We start from the raw sequence: 21,918 nt of genomic DNA, 5'->3' as shown, positions 1-21,918 counted from the left end.
TATGGACTTTCCTGACTGGGCTGGCTTTGAACTACGATCTTCAGATCTCAGCGTCCTGAGTAGCTAGGATGACAGGCACAAGCCTCTGGTGCCCAGCTTGTCATTTTTTTTTTGTCCAGTCGTGGGGCCTGAACTCTGGGCCTGGGCGCTGTCCCTCAGCTCTTCAGCTCAAGGCTAGGCTCTACCACTTGAGCCACAGCGCCACTTCTTTTTTTCTTTTTGCTTATGTGGTGCTGAGGAATGGAACCCAGGGCCTCATGCATGCAAGGCAAGCGCTCTACCACTGAGCCACCTTCCCAGCCCCAACTTGTCATTATTTTTATACCCTCTTTTGGTACTGGTACTGGAGTTTGAACTCAGGAACTCATGCTCACTTGGTTTGCTTGTTCAGCTGGTGCTCTACCACTTGAACCACACCTTCAGTCTGGCTTTTTGCTAGTTAACTGGAAATGTAATCTTTTAAACTTTTCCCTGGCTGGCTTCAAACTGTGATTCTCCAGATTTTATCTGGCATGAGCCACTGGTACTCAGCTCACCCCTCCCCCACACACACCTTTTTTGGGACAGTGTTCTCACTGTAGCTCAGGCTGGTCTGGAACTTGAGATCCTCCTATCTCAATATCCTTGAGTGCTAGGATCACAGGCATACACTACTATGCCCAGTGACATCCTTTAAAAGGTGCATTTTTTCAAGCATCTAAATTGGGTCAGCATGGGGCTGGGAAGGTGGCTCAGTGGTAGAGCGCTTGCCTTGCATGCATGAGGTCCTGGTTTGGATTCCTCAGCACCACATAAGCAAAAAGAAAAAAGCCACAAGTGGCGCTGTGGCTCAAGTGGTAGAGTGCGAGCCTTGAGCTGAAGAGTGAGGGACAGTGCCCAGGCCCAGAGTTCAGGCCCCACGACGGGACCCCCCCCAATAAATAAATAAATAAATAAATAAATAAATAAATAAATAAATAAATAAATAAATAGGGTCAGCAAACACTTTTTTCATAAAAAGCCAGATAATAAATAGTTGCAGCTTTATGGGCCATATAGCCTGTCCTGACACCTTAGTTCCACTACTGCAGCAATCAGTATATGCTAATGAATGAAAGTAGTGTATATCAATAAAACTTTATTTGTAAAAACAATCAGTGGGCTTGGTTTGGTTCAGAGGCCAGCTAGTTTAGAAACTCTGGTCTGAATGAATTCCCTTAAAGAAAAATGAGCTTATATCCAGAAAAGAAGTAACTTCTTAGTGAGAGAAAGAAAGAGACAAGGAGTAGGATCACAGAGGGCCCTTCTAGAGGAGATAATACATTCAAATTACAAAACAAGATGAGCTCAGCCAGTTAATAATTTTATTTTGAGTTTTATAAAAAAAAAAAAGCTTTGAGAAAAATGTGTTAGATACCAGTAAAGGGCAGGAAAACATGTAGCTAGCTTTATAATAACAATCTAAACATGTAGACAGGCAAACATTAAGCAAAAGGCTAGGGAAAGATGCACTTAGGGGCTTACTTCAGTTTTCCTTATTGCACATAGAGGTTACACATAGCTCCAAGCCTTTGATTTTTTTCACAGTTAGAACATACTTCGAGGTCATTTTTATAGAACACATTTATTTCTATAACATACTACAATGTTAATCTTATTTTTTTAAAAAAACCACCAGTTTGCTAATGTTTAATGGACATCAAAAACAAAATTCTCCCCAAACCCAGTATGTAAACTCTCTATAAAAACTTCCCCACATGAAATTCATCCTATTCTACTTTTAAAAAATTGCTTTGCAGCTAATTAAATAAATCTTAGTGGCCTTCTCATTTAATCACTCTAATAATGCACATAGTAAAACATTCCATGTAAGAAGTGTATTTTATGTAAAAACTAAAAGCAACGAAGTGGTAATGTTGATCAAGATGCATTGGACTCATAAACTGACATGATGAATTGAAACTCCTTTGTACAACTACTTAAAGATAATAAAAATACTTTTAATTAAAAAAAAAACACAAAGACAACCTAAGAGGAGATGACCCTACTGTGAAGTCACACAATGAGCAACTTCAATGCTAAATTACAGATACACACACTTAACACCCACTGAACTGAAACACATTCCTGTTTCTCCACAGCCTACAAGTAATAATAATAATCACAAAGTCAGTCCTCCAAACGTCCATGCAGTTGGCCACCCAGTCATACCTGGATGGGAACTTTCAAAAGTGCTTTAGACAGCAAATGCTGAATGTTGTTTACAAGTTCTCTTCGGTCTGAGTTCCTCCCACATAGAGGCCCAGACAAATCTTCACTGGCTGATAGTTGAGAGTTGCCTGTAACTTTTGGAAATTTAGCCTTTTAACTTTTTTAAGTGGCTGTTAGAACAAGAAGTGGGCTTTTGCCACATGTGCACACTCTTATGTCCATTTGAGACCTTTGCAAAAGGCAACCCAGCAGCCAGACCCATCTCTTTCATGTTCTCCCTGGGTGCCATCTGGGCCATGGTTCTAGTATACCCTGCTTAGGAAAATAAATGAACATCAAAAACTTTGGTTTTGCTTGTTACAAGTTTTGCTAGTACTGGGTGAGAAGACAGGATGCTTTTGCTAATTTTTTTAGGTTCATGGAAATTGAAACTGGAATAAAATGGTTTCTTTCTAGGTCCTACTTTATTTATTTACTTTTTGTGCTGGACCTGGGGCTTGAGCTCATCAGGGCCTGGGCACTGTCCTTGAGCTTTTTGCTCTAGGCTAGCACTCTACCATTGGAGTCACAGCTCCACTTCCAGCTTTTTCTGAGTAGTTTATTGGAGATAAGAGTCTCACCAACTTTTCTGCCTGGGTTAGCTTCAAACTGTGATCCTCATATCCAGCCTCCTGAATAGTTAGGATTACAGGTGTGAGCCACTGGCTCTTGGCTTGACACTAGCCAGGGCTTCTACAGTTCTCAGTAGGTTTAAAGGAGGAGTGATGAAATCTTACCTAGAGGTTGTCTCCAAACTAGGACTTCTGACTACTCACTAGGTTCATTTTGCTGAGGGTATCAGAATGTAGCAGTTGGCACCTGTAAGCCAGATTATCACTTCAAAATAGCAGAAGACATCAGAGGTCAAGGGTACAAGTCTAATGTACTTGGCTGCTTCATCCCTGCCCTAAGTCATCCTGACATCATCAAAAGGTAGGTGCAAATCTGTTAAGTGCCCATTCCTGTGGCATAAAGAAGTACTACACTTACCTACCTATCAGGAAGCTGCCTTCCAGCAGCGCTGCACTGCAGGCTGCATTTCATAGTAAGTAGGGATAAACTCCTTAGAACTCACCCCAGGTTCAAGGCAGGTGTGTACATGATTGGCACCTCTGATGAGTTGTTCAGATGCCTCTCCCTGTGGCATTTTTTTCTGTCCTTGGAAATCACTGCTTCTACTTAAATACTTTGATATGATTACAGTAACTCCCACTCAAGAAAAAAGAATGAGGTGATGTGGTAGAGGGCAGGACTTGGTTTTGGAAGGAATTCTATTCTTTGCCCTGGACTGAAATGTTTATAGATAGTTGAGATAATATTTTGAGTGTTCATCTGTCAACCAAACCACAAGGCATGTGAGGTCTAAAGAACATGGCCTAAGAAGTTCCTTGCTCTTTGCTGGATAAGACATTTGTTGTCACAGTGTGATAGTTTGGCTTCAAGGCATGGACGCTCATTTGTCTGGTCGTCCCAGGTTGTCCCCTGGATGCCCTTCTTGTGCTTGTTTCCTGGGAAGACATGCAACCTTCCTTCAATCCACAATTCCTTCTCTAGGAAAGCTTCAGTTTCCTTATAATTCCCACAAAGTATTATTAAAAGGGGTTTTTATTTTCTCTCTTTTGGAGCTTAAACTCTGTCTCGATGCGACAACAAATTGACTACCTCCACCTGTTCTGTAGCAAGTCCTCCATATTTTGAAGAATTAAAACACAAATTTGTGCTTGGGGACAAAAAGAGACAACATTTGACCCCAAAAGGGACTCCTAATTCCATGTTGGATGGAAAAGCCTCAGGTTTGAGTAGATACCAGCCCAGTTAAGCCAAAAGCCCTTCTCTCTAAAACAACCATAATAAAGATGACAAGTTTTAAATTTCCCCACACCTATATGTGAGTCACCCTTCTCTACCCTTAAAGGCTCTAGTACTTTCCAATGCTCCCCCAAAGATTAGCAGGAAACTCTCCAACAGCTGTCTAGTTTGTATTATTGATTGCTACCCTGTAGGTTCCTGTGAGTAACCATTGCAACAGTTAGAACATAACAATTAACTTGCTAGGCCATTCTTCTAACTAAAGTGACAAAGAGGGGACCACTAATAATTCTAGCCAAAAGGCATTTCTAAACCTTGGCTGCACCTGCGCTCCTGAAGTTTTAAAACAAAAAACAAAGCGTTGATGCCAGGCCTAACCCTGAAGCAACTGAATCCAAAACTTCCAATGGTAAACGCCTTTGCAGTGAGTGAGTGTATACATGTGTGTGTGTTGCTGGGATGAAACCAGGGTCTCCTACATCTGCCACTAAGCTACAGTGCAGCTTTAGCATTTAAAACTGGCAATTAAGCCCTGACATGAAGACGATGTAGTCTGCTTGCCTGCATTTTCCCTATGACTACAAGCAGAGTTTTCCTATTCATTTTTTTTCTCTTTGAAATCAAGCAAGCAGCATAAGCAAGGCTTTATAAAGTCCCAGTCAAAGTGCGATTAGCCTATTCCTCCATCTTTTCAAAAACAAATACTAGAGTGAGTGGTGCCTGCCTATAATTCCAGCTGTTCTGGGAGGCTGGGGACGGAAGATTGCAAGTTCAAGGCCATTCTGGGGCAACAGAAAAAGTACATCTAAAAAAAACCAATTAAGTCCCACTTTTTTTCTTTTTCTTTTCTTTTTTTGTCAGTCATGAGGCCTGAACTCTGGGCCTGGGAGCTGTCCCTTGGCTCTTCAGCTCAAGGCCAGCATTCTACCACTTGAGCCATAGCGCCACTTCTAGCTTTTTCTGCTTATGTGGTGCTGAGGAATTGAACCCAGGGCCTCATGCAGCAAGGCAAGCACTCTTCCACTGAGCCTTCCCAGCCCGAAGTCCCACTTTTTAAGGCTTATACTATGACGGATCATTATTGAGAAAATTACTGTTAAAATAAATATTTCTGGGCTGGCTCTGGGCTGGAGCACACATGTACATGGCTAGCTTCTCCAAGCCAGGTAGCTGTTGTCTCCCACCTGACCCTGTTTCCTCAGAATCTCCCCTTCAGGACTCTAAAAAAATCTCTTCTCTGTCCTGAGCCCTCATGAGATCAGGTATATTGTTCAGCTGTCTTCACACTTACAAAGTCCATGGATAAGCACAAAAATCAAAACAGACTTTTTAGGAAGGAAAAAAGTAGAAAAAAAGTTCATCCCATTTTATTATACTGATAGATATGAAACTGTCTTTTCTGATTTTAAAAAAATAATAGAATATCAGCAATTTCATATGGCTGAACATTTAATAAATTTTTCTTTTAATTGCATACATTATCAATTCAAACACGAAGTTATGAAGCTTTGATCTGAAAATAATCATTTAGCAGGGTGCTAGTTGGCACCTACTATAGTCCCAACTACTTGGGAGACTGAAAATGGAGGATTGCTAGAGTCCAGTTTGAGGCTAGTCTGGGCAACACAGTAAGACTCTAAAAAGAAAAAAAATATTAAATATTAAAAGTGGTATCTAAGGAGCTGATCCTAAAGTGGGACAACTATTTTGTCTGCAACATAAAGAAAAATGCCCACAAGTTAGAAAAGCATGTTTTTAGAAACTGGTTGCCCAACACAGAGACAGAGAGAAACTCAAGCTTTCCCTAACAGTTCTCAGTATTTTGCTGATTGCATGTATGAACACGCAGAACAGCTCATCCAGGAAGAGCTCAATCGACAAACCTAGATTTCAATCCACACCCTCATTAAGCTGGTAAAGCAGCCAGCCTCTTCAGATAACAAGAAAATGACTCCTCTGGGCATGGCACATGGTGTCAAGACACCTGGATTCCTAATCTGATAGAAGAGAGAACTTTCTGCTGGGTTGAGTAATGCCCTATGGCTCACTGATTGCTTTGCCTCTCATTTCTCACATGGCCAGGGAAGTTGCATGCATGCATCATTCAAAGTTTGCAATTCTACCCAGTCAAGACTCCTAGCTTGTATTTTATTTGCAAGTTATTTTTTTTTTTTTTGCAATGAGATTTCTTTCCTCCAAAAACTAGCCTATGGTCTTCAGTCCCTTGTTGCTTTCTCTGCCCCAGATAAAAGCTTCCTATACATGGTGATAGCTTTACCCCCACAGACAATACCTCAGTTCTCTTTAGCCATTTCCCAGACAACCAGCTCTCATGGTAGCCCTCAGAAGTTGAACCATTTCTGCAATTATACCATTACCACTTTTGAAATATCTCCTGTCCTCAGATTGATTTTTTAAAACCCACCAGTATAATACTATTTGCCTTTGGTTTTGAACATTTTAGTGACTTCTTCATGGCAATTTCCAGAGGAGGAACACTACATCTTGCCCTTGCTTTGCAATGCCTCACAGATACCTTTTCTAATGACCATTTTGTTAGGAGAAACACAGGTAGCTAGGGCTAGGACTCCTGATAGGAGATGCTCACAGCCTTCAAAGCACAGTCTCCAATCCAATAGTCCTTTCTGTCCTGTCTAACAGCAGCATCTCAGAATCCTTGGAAGGCCAATTCAATTACCTTCCTCCATGAGTTTTTTGTATCCTGTTCTCCCATAACTTGATATCCTGGAGCCAGCTAGACACACAGTGGTAGACCTTGGAGTGTCTCATGGGTGGCCAGGCAGAAGCCCTGTCTCTGCTCTGTCACCCTATGTGTTCAGATGCTGCGGGCAGACAAATTAAGAGACTGTTTAAAGCATGCTATTACTTTGTTTGCTTAACTTGGAAAACAGTAGGACAATGTGAAAAACTGGGAGTATGGTCTGCATTTGTCTTAAATTAGAGACACTTTAGCTTCACCATCTGCGCTTTGGGTTAAAATTTGAATGTTAAGATAGCATCAGATCCCAATAAAACAGAAGCATTTGTTCAATCCAGTCAACGCCCCCACTCAAACACACTAGAGGGGGGTATAGCCATCCTCACCCCTCAGGGCCTCACCCTATCACTTCAGGGTTTAGGGATGGCAGAAAGTCATGCATTTTCCTGCAGAGGAAACACAAGAGGTGTGCCCCGGCTTGAAAGCTTCTGGTCTCCCATTCCCAGGTCTCGCTCCAGCACTTCTTCTGAGCTGCCCTTGGTTCTCCGACTACCCTCCAGACTGGTAGAGGCTGTGTGGGAGCCCGAGGAGCCATTGGCAGTCACTGCATTGTCTCCATAGGTCAAGGTGAGGTCACCCTCGGTGAGGATGAAATCTGAGTCTTCTTCTCGTAGTGGCTCTTGGTTCTAAAAGACACAACCAACCAACACCAAAGACAGGAGACTGAGATCTTCCAGGGCTAGAGCCAACCCCAACCCCAATCCAACTCAATGCCTCATCCCAAACCAGGACTGTATGAAACCTGCCTGTGCTGAGCCTCCAGCATGAACCCTGAATTGTAACTGGAGTGTCAGCACGAGGTGCTATTACTAGAACCAGGATTTAGAATGAAGGAAGCAGGTTAGATTTCAAGTATCTGATGGCTTTGGGATGGGGCACAGTTAGTGTTCAAGGAAGGAAGGAAATGCAGCTGGATTCCAGCTTCCTAACCTGCAAAGGAAGCTAGGGAAGGACTGGGGGCAGAGGCTACAAACAGGTTCTGGCACATTCTCCTTGGGAAGGTCTTTTGCCTTACACAAACCATTCTAAAATTACCTTGCTTACTACATGTGAAAACAAATCTGTCCTATCAGGTATCAGTGCCTCATGCCTGTAATCCTAGCTACTCAGGAGGCTGAGATCTGATTATTATAGTTCAAAGCCAGCCTGGGTGGGAAAATCCATGAGACTCTTCTCTCCAATAAACTACCAGAAAAAGCTGGAAGTGGCGTGGAGGTTCAAGTGGTAGAGCTCTAGCTTTGAGCACAGAGAGACTCAGGGACAGTACTTTGGCCCTGAGTTCAAGCCTTAGGACTGGCAAAAAAAAAAGAAAAAAGAAAAAAAATCTGTTCTGAATCAACTTCAGTGATGAAGGGGGCTAGGATTCCCTCCCTTTCCCCTCTGTTGTCTCCAAAGAAAACCTGGGTGAGTCCTCCCCTCTAGGTCTCACGTAGGTAAGTAACTTGAGGGAGCTCTGTGACTAAGACTGAAGGCCTGAGCTAAGAAAACCTGAGATGATGCTCCCACTGACAGAAAGTGCAGTGCAAGTCTGTGCTGCTTGTCTGTTTTCACTCACACGCTGGATGTGAAGAAGCACCTGGTTAGGAAAAGGACTGGAATAGCAGCGGAGGCTAAGAAGTACTTGTAGAAAAAGCAAAGTTACACAAAGCAGCCATTAACAAGGTTATGATCACTTGGAACTACTACCAGTAGTTACCAGGTAGAATGCAAGGAGATAGCAGGAGATCAGATGGAACCTTTCACTACCAATGGGTTTCACAAGCACAACACAGGGAGGGCTGTGACATCACTCCTTTGCTGCTCTGAGGTCTGTCAAATACTCAAACGGTACATGCACACAGTGTAAACACTGTGCTCTGGAAAACTGCTCTGTTTTGTTCTATTTCCTTCCAGCATGCCTTCAAGACCATGTGCATATTCTCCAGGGAGACAATGGACACTCCCGCTAGATGATAAACCATCAAAGGGGAAGTGATCACCTTCCTAAAAGCTGCTCACTTTGTAGAGGTCAAGCATCTCTAATCCTAACCCAAAAAATCCTAACTCTAAAGTGTGCAAATTTGTTTTGTGTGCTAGTGCCGGGGCTTGAACTCAGGGCCTGGGCACTGTCCCAGAGCTTGATTTGTGCTCAAGGCTGGCACTCTATCACTTAAGCCATAGCTCCAATTCCAGCTTTTTTGCTGGTTAATCGGAGATAACATTTTCATGAACTTTTTCTTTTTCCAAGGTTGGCTTCAAACCACAATCCTCAGATCTTAGCTTTCTAAAACTAGCTAGGATTATGGGCATGAATGAACCAAAGGCACCCAGTTTAAAATGCAAAACTTTTTGAGTACCAACATGACCCAAATTTGGCCATTCAATATATACAAACTGGTTTTTGTGCACAAAATTATTGTAAATATTATACAAATTAACTTTATGTTATATATACATAGTATATGAATACATTTTGTTTAGATTCTAGTCCAGCTCCAGGATATCTAAATTTGCATATACATTTAAAACCCTAGAAACAACTGGATATCCCAAACACTTTTGATCCTAAGCATTTTGGATAAGGGCTTTCTGTTTGTACTTGGAGCTGTACTACATGAATGCCTGGTACATGCCTCCAAGCTGGGAGGGTACTGGGGTTGAGCTTCATGTCTGCATACATTCAGATGGTAAACATATGCTTGCTTTCTGCATTGTTTGTCAGTGATAGCAGCTTCTCCACACAGTCTGACTCCACTTAACTAATGTTTACTCAGGCACTTTTAACAGGTGAGCAAAGCAATTCTTCTCAATTGCCCACTGGAATAAGGCAGGGTGCAGGACTTGATGATATGCAAACCCTACTGTTAGGCAGAAATAGCACCAACTAAAACTCCTCCAAATTCCCCTCTAGTCCCTCCTCTAGTATTTACCAAGTCCTGAAACTTTCCATGTGTTCTATGCTAATTTCCTCCACAACAAATGACATCATGCAGCCTACTGAATTTTCAGCTCCAAACAAGTCATCCTTTCAAACTACTTCTAATCACCTTATGCTAAGCAATGTTTTTCTTGTCTCTGTTGAAGTATCTCTTCCAGAGATCTCAGCTCCCAATTTTTAAATAATTTTTATTGAGATTACATAAATTTCACAGTATTGAAAGACAGTAATATTTAAAGTCACAAACATATTTTAACCTTCACTAGGCAAATTGTCATTATCTTGGTCTATAAAGTTTGTGAATTCTACAAGCTTTGACAGTACACTATTTCTTCCATGTTGGGTGGTATGTACATTTCTTTTCTTTTGCTTAAGGTTAACTGTTCCCTCTTTTCCTCTCATGTCCTCCTTCCCATTGCTGCCCTTGAGTGGCTTAGTTTATTTTTGTCAATGTCCAGTGCAGCTGATGGGCCCCTCTTGTATTTTTTCCCATTTCCCTCTGATTCTGTGCCCTCCTCTTAATTTCCCTCAGATGTGCATGCACGCGCGTGCGCGCGCACGCGCGCGCGCACGCACACACACACACACACACACCCATATATGAGTTCAAGAACATGGAGTCATTTAGAAATTATATGACAAATTAAGTAGTTGTCCTTTGTTTCTTAAGTCCTGTTTACTTTGTCATATTTCCTTGCATTTTGGATTTCACATCCATATATCAGGGAGACCATGTGCTGTTTGTCTCTCTGCTCTTGGCTTACCTTGCTCCAAATGATTTGCTCCAAATCCATCTATTTCCCTGCTAATGTCATTATTTTGTACTTTCTAATAGCTTTATAGTATTCCATTGTATATAGGTACCACAATTTTTGGATCCATTCATCTGTAGTGGGGCATGTGGGTTGTTTCCATATCTTGGCTATTGTGAATAGTGCAGCAATGAACATGGAAGTGCAGGTATCCTTGTATCCTGGTTCCTGTTGCTCAGGATAGATGCCTAGGAGCAGTATGACTGGGTCATAGGGAAGGTCTATATTTAGCTTTCTGAGGTACCTCTAGACTGCTTTCCAAAGTGTATTAGTGTACATCCCACCAGCAATGCAATAGGGTTCCTCTTTCTCTGCATCCCCACCAGCATTTGTCATTGGCTGAATTTAGGATATGTGCCATTCTGACTGGGGTAAGGTGATATTCTCAGCGTTATTTTTATTTTCAGCTCCCAATTTTTAGGGAGATAGTTGTTACGTTTTTGTTTGCTTGTCTGTTTTACTGTTTTCAAGGCTTGGAGCTACAAAGGGACAGATAGGGCCATCCTGTTAATGAAGAAAAGCTCACATAGCACCAGGACATGAACTCCACTGTGGTGATCACAGGGCTGCAATTAGCCAGCAGGAGAAATCAAGACTGGATGTTGATTTGTTCTATCTATATAGTGAGGCCAGCAGCCCATATAGGTCATTGAAAAGCAAGGACATCTTAGAGCCCAGTGGAAAACCACAACTCAATCACAGCTTAATGAGTGCTACATGCAGATGGTGAAACCCAGTCCCTCCCTCAGCTTCTAGCTGACAGGATCACCAGGAGCTGGCTGGCACCTTAGACAGCACCCCAAGCCAAAAAGGCAGCAACTGAGTCACCGAGGGTGACTCCTGCCAGTAGCTTAAGTCATCCCATCTCTGGTTGGCTATTTGGAGCCCAAATATCACTCTGGGAAGCAAATCCTGCATAGTCTCCAGAACTTGTGAGGAAAACACTTTAAACAGGGTTGTTAGATGCTCTGTGTTTATGCTGATCCCAATTATTCCACATATTCCTAATCTATGAGCAAGTGTGTTCTGGGATTACAAGTACACACCACCATGCCACTTTAAGAAGATTTTGAAGATGTAATTAGGTAGAGTTTCATTACTAGGAGAAGTGGCAGTGTATAGTCATCACTGATAGCACATCTCTACATAGCCCACACTGCCACTTTCAACAGAACCTGGACTGAGTAAATTGTTCAGCATTCACAATGGTAAATGCTCTTGTGTGTGTGTGTGTGTGTGTGTGTGTGTGTGTGTGTGTGTGTGTGTGTGTGTGTGTGTGTGTATGTGTGTGTGTGTGTCCCAGACAAGAGGCTGGAACAAGGGCCTGGGCACTGTCCCTGACCTTTTGTGCTCAAGGCTAATGTTCTACCATTTAAGCCACAGGTCTATGTCCTGCTTTTCTGTTTATTAATTAGAGAGTCAGATCTCAGCCTCCTGAGTAGCTACCAGCTTCTAATTCACATTTTTTTAGAGACACTTTTTTTGGGGGGAGGGGGTCTGGTCATGGGACCTGAACTCTGGGCCTGGGTGCTGTCCTTCAGCTCTTCAGCTCAAGGCTAATGCTCTACCACTTGAGCCACAGTGCCACTTCTGGCTTTTTCTGCTTATGTGGTGCTGAGGAATCAAACCCAGGGCCTCATGCATGCAAGGCAAGTGCTCTACCACTGAGCCACCTTCCCAGCCTTCACATGGCTTTTTTTTTTTTTTTAAGAAAGCTAAGTAGCAAACAATAAATTACAAAACTTTTCTCTACTGGTTTGTATCTTTCGCTTATAAAATATAACTAGAACTACTGTTTAGGCTAACAGATACTTGACTAAAAGGTTATCATGGCTGGAGGCATGGTCCTAATGGTAGAATATCTGCCTAGCAAGTGTGAGGCCCTGAGTACTGGTACACAAAAAAGTTATCATACACAGCCTTTATTACATTGAGGAATGTTCCATGTATAGTATCTTTACAATAAAAATATATATTAAAAAAGTTATCATGAATGTTACAAAAGGAGCATTTCTAGAGGTGACTTCATCATTCTATTAGGTCTCATTCTTGTGGGGGAGAGTACCTAGGACCTTGCATGTGGTAAGTAGGTGGCTCTACCACTAAGCCACAGCACTATCCCATCCCCAATTAGCATAGGTAGCCTAAGAATTTCACTTTATTTATGTATTAATTTATTTATATGCCAGCACTAATATTTGAACCCAGGCTGTGGGCACTGTCCCTTAACTTTTCACTCAAGACTGGTGCTCTGCCACTTGAGCCAAACTTCCACTTCCAGCTTTTTGATGGTTAATTGGAGATAAAAGAGTTTTACAGGGGCTGGGAAGGTGGCTCAGTGGTAGAACTCTTGCCTTGCATGCTCGAGGCCCTGGGTTCAATTCCTCAGCACCACATAAGCAAAAAGAAAAAAGCCATAAGTGGTGCTGGGGCTCAAGTGGTAGAGCACTAGCCTTGAGCTGAAGAGCTGAGGGACAGCGCCCAGGCCCAGAGTTCAGGCCCCATGACCGGACCCCCCCCCCCAAAAAAAAAGAGTTTTACAGAATGCTGGCTTCCAAATGGAATGCTCAGATCTCTAATTCCCTGAGTAGCTAGGACTACAGGTATAAGCCAGTTCGTCCTACTGTTCCGATGTGGCTGCCCTTCCTCTCTGCCCTATATCCCTTGCTTGCTACGCTATCCACAATTCTTCCACTTCGTGTCTCCTTTGTGAATGAATGCCAGATCTCCTGACCCCTCTTCCTTACCCCAACCTATTCAGAACTTGCCCGTTAAAGCTCCTTTTCTCCACAGACTCAGCCTTGGTGGTATGCTTTTATATCACTGTGCAGGTAAACTGCAGGTTATCTGATATTTGAAGACCTCTGATAGGGTTTCAATTCTTTCAGTTACTAAGTGAGGGCTCATGGACAACTCATACCATACTGTAGTTTCAACTAAAATGCTATAGTATCTTCTTCTTCATGGCCTCTGGGGGCTGTTTGCTGCACACAAACCTAAAAACTTCTTTTTTCCTAGAGCATAATAGCTGTGTGATGACAAGATGATTAGGCGGTGGAAGAGCGATGCTAAGGGGGAAGCTCTGCCATCCCTCCATTCCTTCCATGTCATTGGCAGCTACCTGTTCTCTCTTACAACCCACATTATAAGTTCAAGTTGGTCCTGCACAGACCTGTCCACAATGGGGTACTCATTTGTCCTGTGAAGTATCCATTTTTTACATAAGAGAATGGACAGAAATGATCTGGCCACATCAACAGAAATAAACCATTTAGAAAAAGAACACTTGTATCTGTGAAATGCTCTGTAGTTCAGTGTATAATGCTCACAGTCAGCCTCCACTTTTAGGTCCAGAGCACTTCAAAGGCCTGACAGGGTTTCAATTCCAATGCTTTCTTTTTTGTTTTATTTTTGGTGTGTGTGTCGGGGGGGGGGGGGTGGAGGGTATGTGCACGTGTGCTAGTACTGGGCCTTGAATTCTGAATTCAAGGGTCTTAGGCTCTCACTTGTATTTTTCACTGGAGGCTGGCACTCTGCCACTTAAGCCACATCTCCTCTTCTAGCTTTTTATTGGTTAATGGAGCTAAGAGTCTCATTGACATTTCTAGATAGGCTAGCTTTGAATTGTGATCCTCAAATCTCACTCTTCTGAGAAACTAAGATTGCAGGCATGAGCCACAGACACCTGACTCCAGTCTAGCTGTTCTGATGCCAAACTCAGCATTCTTTCTAATACAACACTTGTCTTGGTTGGGAAGTCCTTTAGACCTGGTAAAGTTTCCACTGGTTTGTTGTAAAATCTATAAACATATGGAACTTGGCTGTAACACAAAACTTATGAACTTGGGGGATCTTAGTGCAACGGATTTCTTCTTCCTAGGAAGAGACAATCTTGGCATGGTAAGCATAAATACAATTCTGATACACTTTACTTACATCATATACCTGGGGACTGGTCAGACATCGAGCCAGCAAGCCACACCAGGCCGGGAGAGTGGTGGTTAGTGGTGGACCACTGTGAGTGAGGATGGGCTTCAAGTAACTTAAAAAAAAAGAATTAAGGAAAAATGGCTACAAAGAAAACATACCCACAAGAAAATGTGTTTATAGCCATATGCTAGAGGCTCATGTCTGTAATCCTAGCTACTCTAGAGGCTGAGATCTAAGGATCATGGTTCAAAGCCAGCCCAGACAGGAAAATGGATAGGACTATTATCTCCATTAACCAGCAAAAAGCTGGAAGTGACTCAAATGACAGAGTGTCAGCCTTGAATAAAAATTCTAAGCAAGAGCACAAGGCCCTGAGTTCAAGACGCAGTACTAGCAAAAAATACCTGTTTAAAAATCCCAAAGAAAAGAGTAATAAATTGTCTGACATTCTATGATCACAAAAATCCCTTTCCCAGGGGATGGAATGTGGCTTAGTGGTAGAGTACTTGCCTAGCATGCATGAAGCCCTGAGTTTGATTCCTCAGTACCACATACATAGAGAAAGACAAAATTGGCTCTGTGGCTCAAGTGGTAGAGTGACAGCCTTGAACAGAAGAAGCTCAAGGACAGTAACCTGAGTTCAAGCCTCAGGACTGGCAAAAAAAAAGCCCCCCCCCCCCCATTATACCAGGGTACACAGAGGAAATAAGTGTCACCTGCAGCATCAAGGATCAGAGATTAAAATGTGCCCCATCAACCTTATAGGATAACTAGAAACTCTCAGATTAGTGATGATTCCAACTGTCAGTTAAAACAATATTGGATTAATTAAACTAGGTGTGCTGGCACACACCTATCTGTACACTCCCATCCCCACACTGGAAGGGTGAGGTATAAGAGGATCACAATTTTCACTTCAGTCTGGGCTACATAAGTGAGACTCAAATCTACAACAAATGAAAACAAGAGATTGGATTAATAACCATCAATACTTGAGCTTTTGACAAAGTTCAAGTCTTAGATAGGAGATTGGGTTCTTAGAGTGGAGAGCTGAAGCCTAAGGATCCCCCTGTTTTTGCTTTCTCTAAGTATATCTCTTTGAAATCACTCTATGTAGAGGGCACCTGGTATATACAGTGGGACAGGATAGGGCCTTAGAGGTTAACCATGGGCCACTACCTATGCATGGAAGAATGCTGAAAGACATTCTTGGCCTCTACCACTGGATGGAAGAGCACCCATCCTCCACTCCCCAACTTGTAATGACAAAAAAGTCTCTAAAAGTTCCCAAATGTTCCCCAAGAAGCAAACTGGCTCTTGGTTGAGATTACTGCTTTATGGTGAAGGTCAGCAGATATACAGAGAGCTTAGGTGTTATCAACGGATGAGTATCTATGCTGCCAAATGTTCATCCCACCACAAACTCAGTACCTATCCCACTATGGCAACCACTTCTGAGACCCATAGTCAAAATGATGTGGGAAAGGTGGCATCCCTATAAGGATGTGTTTTTGCCTTTTATCACATATAATAGCAAAAGACTCATATCTAGGACCCATAAAGAATATTTACAAATCAGAAAGAAAAAAGGTAACCCAATGGAAAAGGAGGCAAGAAACTAAACATAAAGGAACATATCAAATAGCCAGTAAATATCTGAGAAGGTACTCAACTCTATCAGTCTTCCAAGAAATACAAGTGAAAAAAACCACAGTGAAATACCTGTATCAATGCATTAGAAAAGCTGGAGTAAAAAAAAAACCCAATAACAAGAAAGCCATTAACTGTAGGTAAAGATGTCCAGTAACTGGAACTCTCATATACTAGTGATGATTGGGTGGAGTAGTATCACCATTTTGGAAAACTAGCACTACCTCCTAAAGATAAATTCATATATTTGCTATGCTCCTCAGTGATTTTACTCCTAGGTAGATTCCCAACACAAATATATGCACAGTGCACCAGAAACACCGTACAATAATATTCATAGCAGTAATTTTCATAGTAGCTCCATGTGATAGATAAGCCATATCTTTTTTAGCAATGGAATGATAAATTATGATGCGTTCACACAATGAAATACTGAGCCACAGTGAAAACAAATGAACTAAAGCAAGATACAAGATGGATGAATCACCTAAACAAACCAGACACTAAAACACATACAATTATATAATCTCATGTATATAAAACTGAAAACTGATTAAACTTTAAAATGATGCTAAAATTTAAAATATATTTATTGACCTTTAATGTTAAATGAATGTGTTCATTTTGTAACTTGCAGAACACTATGAGTTATATAATGGTTATACAGTTTCAAAAACTGTCTTGACATTTTCCTTTGTGTTTGTTTTTGTACTGTTATTAGGGTTTGAACTCAGGGCCTGGGTAATGTCCCTTAAGTTTCTTCATTAAAGGGTAGTTTTCTACCACTTGAGCTATACCTTATTGTCCAGCTGTTTTGGTAATTAATTGGAAATAAGTCTCATGGTTTCCTGTCTAGAGTACTTTCAAATTGAGATCCTTTAAGCCTTCAGCCTTGATTACAAGTGTGAGACACTGGTAGCCAGACTTAATATTTTCAGTGTCTCAAAATCTCATTTGACCATCATGTCAGTTTTAACAATTATGAAGGTTTAACTTTTTTGAACTTTCATCTGGGAATCTACCAGGATAGGGTGTATCCTGTGTGTGGTCCCATTATGTCACTATTAAGATCAGATTTGGCCAAATTCAACCAAAAGGAATGATCTTTCCCACATGGATGAATTGCCCAAGTTCTCCTTTCCTTCCTGACCACAGCATGGTTCACTGTGTAATTTTTAACCAACTCACATACAAAGGCATAGCTAGCTCCCTAGACACAGAACTCTCAATGGCTGTGTGAGTGTACTAGGTTGAAGTTGGCTATTTTAATGACATGAAACCATTCATCTTGGCCAGAGAGATGCTCACCAGGACCACAGTGGTTAAATAATAATACATGTGTCCCAACAGAGGATAGATCATATCTGTCCCAGCACACATCTTTCCTTGATCACCAGAAGTTATTCAGCAACAACTCAATAATCAGATTACAACTGAACACAGAAGATGCTGCTTAAAAGGATACTTGTGGTCAAAGCTGTACCACAGCCTGAATATCCATGCACTCTCCTGCTTGGTCCGGTTTCCTCCAGCAGAATCGGGGCCATCCTAGGAACAAACAAGGGGAAAATGATGTGAAAGAAAGGGTTATGGAGGGTGGGAGTTTTTTTTTTTTAATTCGTAAGTTCTTTGTCGTAAGTGCTAGGACGGAACCCAGGGTTCTACGCATGCTAGAAAAACACAGTAACACAGAGCTACACCACAGCCCCATGAGCTATATATAACTTATAGATCTAGAGCTTATTTGCAAATATCTGATCTTACCAAATTTTCAAAAATACATCGAGGTAATATTGAGCAGACACAGAACAAACCCAAAAAGGCAGAAAAATTAATTCACAAAGAAAATGGTTTCATTATGTTTATGGGCACATTAACCAGAAATTTCTTTTGATATTTCTATTATCATTTTCCTCAAAATACCTTTCAGTGGCTTAATTACCCTAAGGTAGTCTTGATACTTATAGTTCAAAACTGATGTACAAGTTGGGCACTTGTAGTTCATGCCTGTAATCCTAGCTACTTAGTAGGTTGATATCTGATGATCATGGTTCAATGCCAGCCCAGACAGGAAAGTCCAAGAGATTCTTATCTTCAATTAACTTACAAAAAAAAAATCTCTAACGTGGAAATGTGGCACAAGTGGTACAGTACTACCCCTGAGCAAAAAAGTTGTAGCTTATATTTGATGTCAGTATAACTTGTGGAGGAGATGGGGAAAAACCAGTTGTTTAAGGATACAGGTGGACCTGTTGCAACAATGAGAAGTACAAGTTGTCATGTCCAAAATGAGCTTTACAACGTCGGTGCGGGGTGGGGGGGGAGAGGGAGGGGGGGAAAGGAGAAGGATTGGGATGGGGGGGAGGGGGGAGGCTGGGAAGGGATGTGAAGGGTAAACAAAGGAGGAGGCTGCAATGCTTGGTAAGAAATGTATGCATTATCCTGCCCATGTAATTGTAACTCCTCTGTACAGTATGTTCACAAATAAAATTAAATTAAATTTAAAAAAAAAGTTGTAGCTCAGGACTGCATGCACACATACACACACACACACACACAGAGAGAGAGAGAGAGAGAGAGAGAGAGAGAGAGAGAGAGAGAGAGAGAGAGAGAGAGAGAGAGAGATTTTTAGGTATAGAAAATAGTAAAGAAAGTTTCTATGCAATCAACTGTCCATGTTCTCCCAAAGTTGACCTAGAGAAGCCATCACGTTATATTTTCTGACAAATTCGTCCTTGCCTAGGTGGCTCCAGGTGACACTGTCCCTGTCTCTCTGCCAATTTTAGGAAAGCAGTCAGTGGGCAAGAAAAATAAAGCTATATCTTTCCATTTCCTTACAAATGGGGCAGTGTCATTCTTACTGATAGAAGCACAGAACTCCACTGTGTATACACACCATATCATCTTGATCCACTCATCTACTAAGGGGCATCTGGGTTGGTTCCATTTCTACCTATGGTAAATAATGCTTCAATAAACATGGTTGTGCTGATAACTTTAGTGTGGTTTTAGTATGGCCTTGTGTGTGCTCATTTGGGTAAATGCTCAGGAATGGGATTGCTGGGTCATAGGGGATCTCTATGTTTAGTCCTTTGAGGAACTTCCATACTGCTTTCTAGAGTGGTTGAACAAGTTTACATTCCCACCAACAGTGTAATAGCTTTCCCTTTTGGCCACATCCTTACCAACATCTATTGTTATTAGATTTCTTGATAATGGCCATTCTAATTGGGGTGAGGTGGAATCTCAACATTGTTTTGATTTGTATTTCTTTTATGGCCAGAGAAGTTGAGCATTTCTTCATGTGTCTGTTGGTCATTCTTATTTCCTCTTCAGAGAAGTCTCTAAGTCTTTAGCCCACTTATCAATGGGGTGGTTGTTTCTTTGAGGATATGTTTTTTGGTGGAAAAATTATATTAAAATAAATAAAGCCAGGCCCAAAGAAACGTAGGTTTCATGGTTTCCCTCATTTGTAATAACTAGACTATGTCTATGGTATCTTAGGGGATCACAATAGTCCAATCACTAAGTGCATAGGACCATATATAATGAAGCATATCAAAATGAACTCCACGAATTGGAAACAAGAGGTTCTTACTTTATCCTGTATGCAGTTATTTCTTTTTTTTCTGCTTTGGTTTTCTGTACCCTTTGTCTTGTATGTTAGTTTATCTGATCTGTGGAAGGGAAAGGGAATCATACAAACAGTAGGACAAAGGGCGAACTAATGCAACAATGATACTCACTAGACACTATGTTGGAAATGGTCTTTACAACTTAGGAGGAAGGGGAGTAGGGAGGCATAAGCAAGGGAAAATGAGGGAAGGGGTAATTGTGTTTGAAAAGAAATGTACTCATTGCCTTACTTATGTTACTGTAACCCCTGTTCATCACCTTTACGATATATATATATATATATATATATATATATATCGTATATATATATGAATATATATATATATATATATGAAAAACAGAGCCACTAGCAATCCTGATTATCTATCCTGAAGTAGCAAGTTCCTCTGAAGTTGTTCCAACTAAAACATCATCATTTAATGTTCAAAACCTGCAAGATCAGATATCTTTTTTCAAAATTTAGGAAGTCTGTCTGGGCAAACACTTTTACTTTTTCATATAAAAATTCAGCAGCTTGTGCAGGACTGCTAATGAAAGGTCCATTTCATCTCTCACTTCTTTTTAACATCACAGGGACAGGCAACCCTGAAAGAGAGTACCAATCCACAATAACCAAAGAAAAGTTGAACTCTAACCACAAGGAATTCTAAATCATAGTGGGTGTCCATTATACCCATAAAAGCAACACTAAGGGTTAGCCCAATATCTTTGAGAAGACAAACATATAGATGAGGAGCATTAGCAAGTGCTATTTAAATTCCTAAAGCTTCCAATAGCAAAGATTATTTTAAAAAATCGAGTCCCCATGGTAATTGAAGAATGTTAGGTTAGAGCTGGATAGAGAAATGGCTTGGTTAAATGGGCCCTTCTGTGGCTTGGGAAATGTAAATAAGAAGAAACTTCAGAGAATAATCTTATCTTATGTTTTCATAAGTCATGTGGAAGAAAGAGGGCAGAAAATGTCTCTATTTACTGATAAATGTTTCTTTGGGTAACAGATTGCTAATTAATCATAAAGCTGGAAAGTTTTCAAAATGCCATGTGACTGAGTAACAAAGTGGTAGATGAGCTTTCTGGTAGGCATATTATATCTTAATGGAAAAATCAAATGATTCTTTATATGGTGATAGGTTCCAAGCTTCATTATGTGTGTGTGTGCGTTTGTGTGTGCATGGGTGCACACATGTACACATGTACAGGGGCTTGAACTCAGGGCTTTATGCTTTTGCTTGTTTTTTTTCTTAAGGCTACTTGAGCCACACCTCCAGTCTAGCACTTTGCTGGGTAACTGGAGATACAAGTCTCAGATTTGTTTGCTTGGGCTAGCTTTAAATCTTGATTCTGAGATCTCAGACTCCTGAATATGTAGGATTGCAGGTGTGAATAATCAGCCCTGGGCAACCTCTATTTCAAGTAGCTGAAGAATTTTTACTAAAGAAAAAAGGAACAGACTGATAGGCATTATCAGGAAGGGGGATATAAGCTATCAGGGGCATAATAAGTTTTCCAAGGTCAGTAGTTTCCATTTCTTGTCATAACAACAAACCCCAACAACTCCTATCCTGTGCCACCCCCACAATGCATTTATTAGCACCTGAAATTCTTCAGTTCTTACCTTCTCACCTCTTAGAAGCTATAAGTCTTCAAAAGGACAGTTAAAAGCAATAAAACTAGACTAGGGCTTCTATTTGACAACAAACTAATCAAAGCTCTTCTCCAGCCACAGAGAAATATGTCTGCAATCCGCAAGTGAGATAAAGTAACCTTTGATCTGCAGCAAAAACCAAATTGTAAGAAACAGAGATAACCCAGGCAGGCTATATGGGTAAACTCAGGACAAGTCCAAGGTGCTGTGTTTGTAAAAGGGATGTTAAACAACTTCTTATTCTAAGAGTTGGTGCCAGAAGCATGATTAGGTACAGGAAAAGCTTAGATAAATCCACATATGGTAGCTTTGGAGATAACAGGGCAGTTTTGAGCAATGGGACTGATTTTTTAAAAGATAACCCAGATGAGCAACAACTACTTTATGCTATGGAGAAGTCACAAGGGCCTTCCTGTAGGCTCAGATCAGGTAGGGATGTGTAGTTACTGTGGGGACAGGTATGGCTTCCTTCCTCTGTACTTGGAGATTCTGGGATTCCCATTACCAAGCT

General features: G+C 41.2%; 1 protein-coding gene across 1 annotated transcript in view; it reads right to left on the bottom strand.

The window, feature by feature from the left end:
* Positions 1-1,329: 1,329 nt before the first annotated feature.
* Slc9a7 (solute carrier family 9 member A7) overlaps positions 1,330-21,918 on the bottom strand; it is a 170,686-nt gene continuing 150,097 nt past the window's right edge. The window contains exons 16-18 of the mRNA XM_070040577.1: positions 17,592-17,674; positions 14,483-14,588; positions 1,330-7,443 (exon numbers count right to left, since the gene is read on the bottom strand). Coding sequence (XP_069896678.1) covers positions 7,192-7,443; positions 14,483-14,588; positions 17,592-17,674 — 441 coding nt within the window. The 3' untranslated portion in view covers positions 1,330-7,191. The remainder of the gene's footprint in view (positions 7,444-14,482; positions 14,589-17,591; positions 17,675-21,918) is intronic.

This window comes from Dipodomys merriami, unplaced genomic scaffold (genome assembly GCF_024711535.1).
Source record: "Dipodomys merriami isolate MVZ:Mamm:240054 unplaced genomic scaffold, mDipMer1.0.p SCAF_3, whole genome shotgun sequence".
NCBI lineage: Eukaryota > Metazoa > Chordata > Mammalia > Rodentia > Heteromyidae > Dipodomys > Dipodomys merriami.
The sequence above is the reverse complement of the archived record's forward strand: the minus strand, read 5'-3'. Positions and strand labels throughout refer to the sequence as shown.